Source organism: Muscardinus avellanarius, assembly GCF_963383645.1.
Source record: "Muscardinus avellanarius genome assembly, chromosome: 20".
Classification (NCBI taxonomy): domain Eukaryota; kingdom Metazoa; phylum Chordata; class Mammalia; order Rodentia; family Gliridae; genus Muscardinus; species Muscardinus avellanarius.
The window spans coordinates 7,228,879-7,241,069 of record NC_137806.1 but is presented as its reverse complement, the minus strand read 5'-3'; the positions used below and the strand labels follow the sequence as shown (position 1 = coordinate 7,241,069).

The window sequence follows — 12,191 nt, the reverse complement described above, 5'->3', positions numbered from 1 at the left end:
GTCGTCATCATCATCATCATTATTATTATTACTATTTGTTTTGTTTTGTTTGGTGGTACTGGGGTGGAACCCAGAGGCTTTCTACCTCCAGATACACTCCCAGAACTATTTTATATTTTATTTGGAAACAGGGTCTCACTAAGTAGCTGAGGCTGGCTTCGAACCTGTGCGATCCTCCTGTCTCAGCCTCCCAAGCGCAGGGATTACAAGCATGTGCCACCACGCCCGGCTCTATATTATTACTATTTGTACTAGAGATTGAACCCTGGGGGCATTCTACCTCCAAGCTACATGAGGCTGGCTTTGAACCTGCGATCCTCCTGCCTCAGTCTCCCAAGTTCTGGGATTACAGGTGTGTACCATCACACCTATTTTGTTTTGTTTTGTTTTGTTTTTTGTTTGTTTGATGGTACCGGGGTTCCTGGAAACCCTTCTACCTCCGGGCTATACTTCCAGACCTATTTTATATTTTTTATTTGGAAACAGGATCTCTTAAGCCAGCACGGCTGGCTTTGAACCTGCGGATCCTCCTGTCTCCGCCTCCCAAGCGCGGGGATTACAAGCGTGCGCCACCACGCCCGGCTTGTTTGTTTTTAATGTGATGCTGGGGCTCAAACCCAGGCCCTCGTGCAGGCTCAGCACGCTACACCCTCAGCCTGCCCACCACCACCTTGTAGGGCAATTTCAAGATAAACGCCAGGCTTTAGTGCCTATCCAGGGCTTTGCATAACCAGTATGAAACGCTAAGTACTAAAATGGGTCAGAGCATCATCTCCAGGTGGTGTCTGTCTCGCAAAGATGGAAATTATTGTCACCCAACAGCCCACTTGAAAGCGTCGGACACTGCAGCCTGGGAACCAGGCAAACACCAAGCACCCCGAAGAAACACACAGACGACTTGTTTCAAACAAGACCGCAGGCACAGTACAGAGGGGAACCCGAAGGACATCAGTCCTCGTTAACCACGGGCCTCGGGGCTGCTGTCAGCTGCAGCGAACCCCAAACCACAGCGCACGCGGCTCCCGTGAACGCCCGCGTGCCAGGGGACGGAACTCATTAGGAAACAAGCCCACGGCCTGTTTGTTAGGATACAGGTCGCTGGAAGGAAGTCAGGGCACTGGTGGACAGCTCATTGCCGCATGCCAGGTACTTTACTAAGTGTTTCAATCTGTTCATTTAATCCTCCCAAGTCATAAGAGGTGGGAACTGTGAATATTCTCTTTGTAATAGAGAAGCTGAAGGGCTGAGATATTAGGTCATCTCCTCAAGGTCAAACATCTAATGAAAGGCAGAGCTGTCCCTGGAGCCCGGGAAGCCGGGGCCCACGGAACGCGGACCCCAGTTACACAGACCCTTACTCACCATCTTCTCCGGTCGCATGAGCCCCCACCCCATAGAGATACTCACACTGAGTTTCTAAATGAGAATGATGTAAGTAATTTCAGAAGCAAAAACTCAGCCAGGTGTAGCGGGGCATGCCTGTAATCGCTGGACTTGGGAGGCTGAGACTGGAGAATCACAGCTTCAAGACCAGCCTCGGTGATTTAGCAAGACACTTTTTCAAAAAGAAAAGATAAAAAGCGCTGGGGATGTAGCTTGGAAGTAGAATGTCCCCGGGTTCCATCCCCAATACCAATGGAAAAGAAAAGAAGAGAAAGGAAAAAAAAGAGCCATGCCCTACATCAAGCACTGCTTGGAAAACTGGGGACACTGGACAGAGCCCAGCTGTCCTTGCTATCTGGCTTGGCAGCACATTTTCTGAGTTTAAAAAAAATCAGCTCAAGTCATTTGCACCATTTTCATTAGGAGCTCTCCAGTTTTACCATTAAAACTTCTTATAATGAAAAGTTTGGGCTTCTCTTTTGCATCTCTACTTATTTGATAAGAGCAGCAGTGACCTCACAGAGAACAGGAAGAAGGATCCGGATAAAGGGGGGAGTGGCAAGTTAAATCATCTGGGGGTACTGAGAATACTTTTGAGCATAGGTTCCCAATCTCCCATCTTGGTATGGGAGATTGAACTCAGGGGCATTCTGCCTTCAAGCAACACCCCCAGGCCTTTTTATTTTGAAACAGTTTCTCACTAAAGCACTGAGGCTGGCCTCGACCCGCAATCCTCTCATCTCAGTCTCCCTAGTAGTGGGGTTGAGGCATATACCACTGCCCAGCTGTGTGTGTGTGTGTGTGTGTGTGTGTGTGTGTGTGTGTGTGTGTGTGTGTGTATATATATATATATATATATATATATATATATATTTTTTTTTTTTTTTTTGGTGGTACTGGGGTTCCTGGAAGCCCTTCTACCTCCGGACTACACTCTCAGACCTATTTTTACATCTTTATTTAGAAACAGGGTCTCCTAAGCCAGGGCAGCTGGCTTCGAACCTGCGCGATCCTCCTTTCTCCGCCTCCCAAGCACGGGGATTACAAGCGTGCGCCACCACGCCCGGCTGTGCATATATATTTTGAAGCAAGTCACTCTGACTTTGGAACTAAATAGAAAGTAGTCCTTTTGTTTATCTTCTTCTTCTGGCTTCTTAAAAGGCCAGGATGCTCACCATAGTTGTTCTTCCTAAGTTTATTTTGTTTTCCCTAAGCATTATCTCAGCGGTCCAAATTCTCTGTGTGAGGAATCGTCTCACCTGCTGGACGCTTGGGGCGTGTTCTGTGAAGTGCCAGAAGATCAGGTCACCTAAACTGGTGGTTGCCAGAATATTCCTTCCAAGGATGTCTGAACTAAATGTCAAGGATTTTTGTTCAGAGTTTAAATAAGCCCACATATCCTCAACCACCCGAATTTCTGCCAAGATGCTGATATGTTAGTTTCTCAAAACCCTTCCAGCTTTTTCTTTTTTTATTCTGGCAACTGAACTCAGGGGACATTCTGCCTCCGAGCTACATCCCCAACACTTTTTATTTTTAATTTTGAAACAGGGTCTCACTGAGTTGCTGAGGCTGGCCTCAAGCCTGCAGTCTTCCTGTCTCAGCCTCCCAAGTACTGAGATTACAGGTGTGCGCCAGGGCACCGGACTCCATTTCAGCTTTTAGACCTTACTTCACTATTACAACCAGGCCCACTGGTTGTCCATACTACTCTCAAAGATGCACTCTGTGTTTGTGTGTGTGTTTCTTCCGGGAATTTTTGGGGGTTGAGAAGAGGGCAGGGGTTACACCATAATGATATGGAGCCAGATAAATCTGGATTGGAATTGGGCTCCTTCACTCACTACAAGTGCCTTCTTAGGGAGGTGTCCTAAACTCTTGCTCTCTGCATTTTCTCGTTTATAAATTGGAGATTAATCAATAACTAGTCTGAGCTTGACTGAACCTTAGTAAAACAGACAAATCCATTCATTTATCAATTCTTTTGGAGAATAAGGGGAGGGGGAGACTAAGAACCTTCCAGCGTATTATACAAGCCAACACTCCTCCAACTGCTGTAATCCAAAACACCTGACCAGCACGACTTAGAGGAGGAAATTTGATTTGCTCACAGTTCTGGAGATTTCAGGGGCTCAGTCTACGGCAGGCCACGTTACATGGGCAAAGTTCAGCGTATGGCAGTGGGGACAGAGAGAGGGAAGAAGCAAGACTTCTTTTCTCACAACATAGAAGCCAGAGAAACAGGAGAAAGCAAGCAAAGAGATTCAAAGACACAAGCCCAGTCCCCAAGGCCATGCCCCTGGGGACCCACCTTTTACACCTGCACCCGCCAATAAATCCAGTACAGTGGATTTATCACTGATGAGATGACATCCCTCATCATTATATCAGCTCTGAACATCAATACACAAGCTCTTTCAGGAGACCTTCTGTATCTAAAACCATCACACTGAGACTAGAACAATTTTGCTTTTAAAAAATTTAAAGAGATCCAAAGAAAAACATACCCTAATTTTGCTTATTGAAGATAGATGAATAATCCCAAATCAAGTATTGTCAAGTCAAAATCAATGATGTTTAAAACAAACATCAATCCTAGACGTACAGGAGAGCTTTGAGCTTATACGCAATGAATTGAATAGATGTAACCGACTCCATTTCTTCCTGAACCCCAGCTGAAGTAAGAATAAAGAAAGAAAACAAGGACAGAAAGAAAAGAAAAGGAAAAAAGATAGGAGTGAAGTAAAATAAGGACAGAAAGAAGCAGGAGAAGACTCCTATGAAACAAAATATGTCAGGATAAGTTTAGAAGGTGAAACTGACTAAATGCCTTTGGAGGAGTCGGGCGTGGTGGTGCCCGCTGGTAATCCCAGTACTTAGGAGGCTGAGATAGGAGGATTGCAGGTTCTTGGTCAGCCTCAGCTACCAACTTAGTGAGAACCTGTTTCAAAAAATAAAGAATAAAAAATAGGGTTGGGGTATAGCTCAGAGGTAGAATGCCCCTGGGTTCAACCCCAAGCACTATTAAAAAAATGCCTTTGGAGGAAATATCGATGACAGGTGAGGGGTTTGCAGCACTGAATTCCAGAAACTCAGGAGTAGAGTCACCAGTGTGTGTGTGTGTGTGTGTGTGTGTGTGTGTGTGTGTGTGTGTTGAGGGGGGTGATGCTGGGAATTGAACTCAGGGGCATTCTACCTCTAAGCTTCACCCCTAGCCCTTTTTATTTTTATTTTTTATTTTGAAGCAGGAAGTTGCTAAATCGCTGAGGGTCTAAGTTGCCGAGGCTGGCTTTAAGTCTCAGATCTGCCTGTTTCAGCCTCTGGGGACTGGGGTTACAGGCGAGCACAGCCACACCCAGCTCACCAGGTTCTAGAAGAGGGACTTAGGGAGGAATGGGGACAAAAGCAACAAGGTCTGTTGAAAGCCCGTGAGTGGGGAGCTTGGGCTTCTGGTTCCCATTCCCATCCCTGTAGGAGACAAAAGCTCATCTTTTATGGAGTCATTAAACAGGAGAACGCCATACTCCAGCACGGCAGGAGAAGATCGAGGAGTTACCGTTTCCCAGAAAGGAAAAGGGAGGAGAAGAAAAATAAACTAATCATATTTACTGAATATGTTGGTCAGCTTTCCATCACTATAATGAGTACCTGAGATAATCAGCTTATAAAGACAAAAGGTTTATTTATTTATTTATTTATTTATTTTTGGTGGTACTGGGGTTCCTGGAAGCCCTTCTACCTCCGGGCTATACTCCCAGACCTATTTTATATTTTCAAACAGGGTCTCGTAAGCCAGCGATCTGGCTTTGAACCTGCGCGATCCTCCTGTCTCCGCCTCCCAAGTGCGGGATTACAAGTATGCGCCACCACGCCCAGCCAAAAGTTTTATTTTAACTCTTGGTTTTGGAGGTTGTATAGTCTGTGATCAACTGCCCACATTGCTTTTGGGTCTGTGGCAAGATAATATATCATAGCAGGAAGATTTGGCAGAGAAAACCTGCTCACTGTATGTCCAGGAAATGAAAGAGAAAAGAGGAAGGATGGTGTTCCACCAAATTAAAAGGCACGCTGCCTTTACCTGAAGATCTCCCACTGGGGTGCACCTCCTTTTAATTTTTCTTTTCTTTTCTTTTCTTTTCTTTTCTTTCTTTTTCTTTTTCTTTTCTTTTCTTTTCTTTCTTTCTTTTTTTTTTTTTTTTTTTGTGGGTCTGGGGATGGAACCCAGAGGCATTCGATCTCCGAGCTACACCCCCTGCCAAATTTTTTATTCTTTACTTTGGAACAGGGTCTCACTGAGTTGCAGAGGGCCTCACTAAGTAGCTGAGGCTGTCCGCGAACCGTGATCCTCCGGTCTCAGCCCCCCAAATGCTGGAATTACAAACATGCGCCACCACGCCTGGCTTTTTTTTTTTTTTTTTAGTACTGGTGATTGAACCCAGGTGAAGTCTACCTCTAAACTATACCTCCGTTCCTATTTTATTTTTGAAACAGGATCTCACAATTTTGAAAAAGGATCTCACAAAGTTACCAAGGATCTCACTAACTTGCTAAGGCTGACCTTGAACCTGCATTCCTCTTGTCTCAGCCTCCCAAGTACTGGGATTACAAGTATGTGCCACTAGGACCCATCTCTTAAAGGTGCCACCACTTCCTGGTAGTACCAAGCTGGGGACCAAGCCTTTAAAATATGAGCCTTTGGGGGACCCTTAAGATGGAAATTACAGTCCTAAAATCTGCTGACCATGCACAGTGCTCCGTTCTACATGTTCCATATGCATTAATTAATTTGGTTTTCAAGACAACCCACTAGACAGGAAGAAAAATGCACAAGAGTAGCCAAGACAATTTTTAAAACAACAAAAAAATGAGATTTGTCCTAACAATTTATGAAAAGTTATGATAAATTATAAAAATATGGTTCGAGTGTTGGAATAGACAGTTGCGATTAATCTACTTATAGTTAATTGACACATTAGATTAATTCACTGGGCATAGTCCATTAATTAATCTGAGAATAGGCCAGCTACATTGGAAGGTAACAGAAACGGAGTCTGACCTCATGAGGGATATGTTAGAAACGACACTTCAGGCCAGTAGGAAAGACGGTGAGTGGCGTTGGGATAACTGACTGTGAGCACTCTTGGAAGGCAGATGCCCCGATGGTGAGTCAGAACCGAGATAGGATTAAACGCAGGCTCGGGCGCAAAGGAAGGTCTCCATGAGTCAGACTTGCGTGGCCGTACTCGGGGGCTTTGAGTGCACAGCTGAGCTTCCTGATGTGCTGTGTTTTGTTTTGTTTTTAACAAGCAACAGACTGGAGAGAAGCAGTCAAGAGAGTGAGAGTGATAATCGTGAAATTATTCTGAAATTCCCTCTGATTTGCAGAGTACCACTCTCATTGGTTACGTTAAACTCGGTGGGGTAGTAGACACTTGTTGCGTCCGATTCCGTTTACTGCGCGACCCGGCGGTGCTGAAACGATATTGCTCTGCTGCTGATAACAACACGGCGAGTCTCATGTGCACGTATTCTTCCTGTGTTCGGTCCTCCGTCTCAGCACCTCTAGAAGTGATAAGGAAATATTCTCCTCTGACAAGTGTTTAACCGTGGCTCTAATCACCTGTGAATCTGCGAGTGTGTTCACCGATACAAAGACAGCCAAGAGCCGTGGTTTCTGGCCCTCTTGTGGTTTTTCTCTTTTTGAGGTCACTTCCCAGAAGGCTATTGATTTTTATCCAGTTTAGTCCGTGCTAGTCATCGTCATCAAGCGCAAGTAGAAGCATTTGAAGGTTTTCTCTTGTTGTTTTGGTCCTGGGGATTGAACCCAGGGGCATTATACCTCTGACCTCTACACCCTTATTCCTATTTTATTTTATTTTTTATTTTAAAATGGGTTCTTGCTAAGTTGCTGCAGATCTCACTAAATTGCTGCAGCTGGCCTCAAACGTATGATTTTCCTGTTTCAGCCTCCCAGTACCAGGATTACAGGCGTGCGCCTCCACGCCCAGACTTTTCCTCCCCCTTTGGGTCAGAAAGGTAGCAAGACAAAAGGTGCTTCCTTGGCAAAACTGTCTTTCGTGTGGTGTGGCTATTTGGGTCCTTCCCAGAAAACCAATTCCTCTGACAAAGTAACTGTACATGTGGATTCTGAAATTCCCAGTTGCAAGTGACAGAATCCAATTCAAACCCACGCAAGAAGCGTCCTGGGGAGCCAGCTAGTGTGGCTGGAAAGGCCAAGGCCGGGCACCGCTCCGGCTGAGCTTCCTGGCCTGCAGGGGTGAGATCTGGCCCTGCCCGGCCCTTACCAGGCCCTGGGACCAGAGCGCTAAACTGGCAAAAAGAGCATCCGCTCAGTGAGACCTTGTTTCAAAATAAAGAATAAAATATAGGGCTGGAGTGTATGTAGCTCGGAGGTCAAATGCCTCTAGGTTCCATCCCTAGACCCGAAAAAAAAAATGCACAAAAAAGAGCGTCCCTCCGCATCGGTACCTGAAGACCCAGGCTGCCCCAGGACGCAGCACATAAGCTGCCTGGATGGCCTCCTCCCTGAGGTTCTTGCTGGGATCTGGGCATTACAGCACTGAAGCGCACCGTCTAAGCCTTCTGCCCGGCTCCTCTACCTTTAATGAGACGGAAGAAGGCAGCTGTCGGCGGCTCTGCGCTCTGCCTCGTCTCCATGCGATCCTCTTGTGATCCTCACTAACAACCCATTGTTTTGTGGGTTGTTTGTTTTCTGAGATCTTATTAAAAGATAAGGTGATGCCAGGCGTGGTGCCACACGCTTGTAATCCCCGCGCTTGGGAGGCTGAGACAGGAGCAGCACATAGGTTCGAAGGCAGCCTCGGCTCCTTAGTGACGCTCTCAGCAACTTAGTGAGACCCTGTTTCCAAATAAAATATAAAATAGGTCTGGGAGTGTAGCCCAGAGGTAGAAAAGCCACTGGGTTCCACCCCCAGTAAAACAACAACAACAAAAATAGATAAGGTGATGAACTATACATCAATATCGTGAAAGTGAGTGATCCTAAACTCTACAAGGATTGGAATTTTAAAAAGCCTTCTAAGTGGGACATGGTAGCTCACGCTTGTAATCCCAGCATTTGGGAGGCTGAGACAGGAGGATCGTGGTTCAAGGACAGCCTCAGCTACTTAGTGAGGCCCTTTGCAACCTAGTGAGACACTGTTTCACAATAAAGTATAAAAAATAGAGCTAGGTATGGTGGTACACGCTTGTAATCCCAGCATTCAGGATGCTGAGACTGGAGGACTGCAGTTCAAGGACAACCTCAGCTACTTAGTGAGGACCTTTGCAACTCAGTGAGATCCTGTTTCAAACATTTAAAAAAGACTAAAAAATAGGGCTGGGGATATAGCTCGGAGGTACAATGCCCCTGAGTTCCATCCCCAGTGCCGCAGGAGGGAAAAAAAAGCTTTCTAAGAGTTTCATATTCTGGGAACTACAGAAATTTACTGAGCCTGATTCATGTCAGAAGGTCTAAATGCAATGCTACTTCTTTCCCTTTTAATACTTTTAATGGTTATGAGATTCAAAGTGTTACACATGCACCTGTACACATCACTTGGTGCTGAGTGTGATACTTCTTGACCCCTGGCCTGTTAGAATTGCCCTTGACATCAGACTAGAGGCGAAGAGACAGCCTCCGTCTCCTGAGACCCAGGACCTGACTGCTCCCCACTGCAGGCCCATAACTAGGACTCTGGCAAAGGCTTGGGCGCTCCGAGGGCGCCCCAACCCCCTCCACCTTGCTAAAGACTGGGAGTGTGACTCTCTCCTCGCCCTGTCTGTCTCTGAATAGGTTTCCCCTGTGAGTTTTGTTTCAGAAGTAGGCTTATTAGTCCTCCCTTGCTCTCAGTCCCCCTGCGAACTCAACCTCTCCCTGCCAGTCATTAGAAGCCTTTGTCTCAAGCACAGTGCCGGGGTGGCTCTTGGTAACCACGGGCAACCATGAGTCTGGGCTAGCTATTTGTGCTATATTTGTAAGGGGCCATCTGACCACCGAGTAGATGGGAAAATGTGCTTTAAAGGTTTTCTTGTACAAGAACATATTGTCTCCCCCCCCCCCTTTCTTTTCTGTAGAACGATCAATCCATGGGCGAGATGCAGATAATTGGAGGCGAGGATCTCTTAACGCTGGCTGGAAAGGTTTGTTAATGTAACTGTGCCCAGGAAGCATTGATGTCTGGGGATATCGGCGACCCTTGTTTCAGGTCAGCACTCGAAATCTGTTCCAGAAACTTCCCGGGTTTGCTAATTCATGCAAGTGGGTGTGTGAATCCTTTTAATGATTCCTCCTTTCTGAAACAGGCCTTTTGGAAGCCTTCCGGGGACTTGACGCAGACCCAATCCTCCTCCTCCTCCAAGATTCAATTCCCATCCTTTTTCAGACAACAAATTCCCCGGCTCTCTTTGCTATGCAATTTCAGACACCTCTCGCAGAGGAAAAATCTCCTTTCTTTGCCTGCTTTTCATCTCTCATTTATGTCTCGACTCCTAGGCACTGGATAGTAAAACATTTCAGCAGATTTGTTGAAGTCTGCGACGTTGAGGGGGAGAGAGATCTTCTGGGGAACACATGTTTTAGCCCTGTGTCTTTTTAAGTTTTTTCCTCTACTAAAAAGAACGTTGCCCAAGAGATGATGGGAAACTTTCCATTTTAACTCAAGAGCTGCAAACCTGCTAATACCTAATTATGAAGTGAAAAAAACCCATTTGGATTCTGGCAATAAATACTTAAGTCGGAAGGAAGGGCCATCTCCAAGAGCAGATGATCTCTGCCGAATGTGATTTGAAATGCAAATTCCCTGTGAATGGAAGCAGCTAGCAGCCCAAAATGTGTTTTTGTTCACCTGCACAGACCTAACTCAGCATCTCCCAGCGGTTCCCGCTTTCTGAGTAAAATGGATCCGTCTATTTCACAAGCTCACGCTCTCATACTTGGGGTTGTTATTGTTATGCAATTCCCGGGTGGGAAAAAAAGACTAGCAACCACACTTAATAAAAATAGGTATCACAGTACTGGGCTCGCCGGGGAGCCAAAGGATTCCAGCAGCCCAGCAGCTCCTTCTCCTTTACTCTACGTGTAGTCTAGTAGCTTCCGAGTATTAAACTGTCATCTCACAGTATATTTTGCTCCATAGCAATCGAAACTAACTTGATAATGTATCACTGGGTTATCGTTGGATGTCACTACATCGGTGCATAAAATGATATCCCAGAAAGCTAAAATACTCAAAGCAATTTCCAGAAATTCATAACCTTGCACACCCCCCTGGAGTGATGTTTAAATGATAAATCATTTGAGCGCCTGGTCACGTGACCTTACCTTACAGGTTTATTGCACAAGGGAAATATCTTGCCTCACCCTTTGGCTATGAGCTCTGTCAAAGTGACAACTCTAAGATTCACCAAAGAGTGCCAAGAAGAAAAAAAAATGCAAATAGAATTGCTTTTCCTCTCTCCTTCGTAATAAAATTGTCTTCCCTTGCTTTTTGTTTGTTTGCTTGCGTTTTGTGTTTTGTTCTATTTTATTTTCTTTTGTTTTGGTACACAGGCATTCTACCTTTCAGCTACATCACCAGCCTTTTTTAAATTTTTTTTTAAATGTATTTTTTCTTTGCAGAACTGGGGATGGAACCCAGAGGCATTCTACCTCTGAGCTATACCCCAGCCCTATTTTTTTTATTCTTTATTTTGAAACAGGATCTCACTGAGTTGCAAAGGGCCTCACTAAGTAGCTGAGGCTGGCCGCGAACCATGATCCTCCTGTTTCAGCCTCCCAAATGCTGGGATTACAAGCGTGCACCACCACACCCGGCTTATTTTTTATTTTGAAACAGTCTCCCAAAGTTGCTGCAGGTCGCACTTAGTTGCTGATGCGGCCCTGAAGCCTGCGATCCTCCTGTCTCAGCGCCCCAAATACTAGGATTTCAGGTGTGTACCACCATGCCCGGCTTCAGAGTCCTCTTTTTTTTTTTAAGTGACTTCCCTCATAGGTGAGCACTGGATATTTCCTTTAAGAGATAGAGGGGGCCAAAGGGGATGAAGGAAAGGGGAGTTTCTTATTGGGGTGGAGTGAACAGCAGGGTAACATCTCTGTGTTTCACTATCTCCTCCTATAATTACTGCAGACATCCCCACGAAAAGGTAGATTGTGGAAGTTCAGGGAGAAGAACTGGAGAACCAGCCAGTAGTAATCTATAGCAACTGTCCAACATGACAATTTCTTGCAGGTTTTTGGGTGCTATGTAGTGTGTGTGCACACTTTCTGTGTGTGCACAGAGCACTTTTTTTTTTTTTTGTTGGTACTGGGGATGGAACCCAGTGGCCCTCTACCTCTGGGCTACACTCCCAGACCTATTTTTTTTATATTTTATTTGGTGACAGGTTCTCTTAAGCCAACTGAGACTGGCTTCGAACCTGCGCGATCCTCCTGTCTCAGCCTTCCAAGCGCGGGGATTACAAGCGTGCACCACCACGCCCGGCTCCACAGAGCACTTCTGAATGCATCTAAGCATGTGCCACTTGGCACCCCTTGGGCTGAGAGTGCACTAGGTGAATATTTCTAAGACGAGTTAATACCGATTAGCGGATTCTCAATTGTAACCATAACCTGAGTTTAAAGACCCTGTGGTTCATGGTGTTTCATTCCCATCAGAAGGCAAGCACAGGCCATACCATACGCTTTTCAATATATCTAGAGCCAGACACAGTAAAACACGACTGGAATCCAGTATTTGGGAGGCTGAGAAAGGAGGATCGTAGGTTCAAAAAGGCAGGCTCAGCAATGC

General features: G+C 45.7%; 1 protein-coding gene across 1 annotated transcript in view; it reads left to right on the top strand.

Annotated features, from left to right (window-relative positions):
• Nucleotides 1–1,281: 1,281 nt before the first annotated feature.
• Nucleotides 1,282–12,191, top strand: part of PRTFDC1 (phosphoribosyl transferase domain containing 1) — a gene marked incomplete at both ends in the record, with an annotated part of 33,614 nt that continues 22,704 nt past the window's right edge. The window contains 5 exon segments of the mRNA XM_080717185.1: nt 1,282–1,431; nt 6,459–6,545; nt 6,769–6,891; nt 9,481–9,545; nt 9,547–9,562. Of these exon segments, the coding sequence (XP_080573311.1) occupies nt 1,282–1,431; nt 6,459–6,545; nt 6,769–6,891; nt 9,481–9,545; nt 9,547–9,562 (441 nt within the window).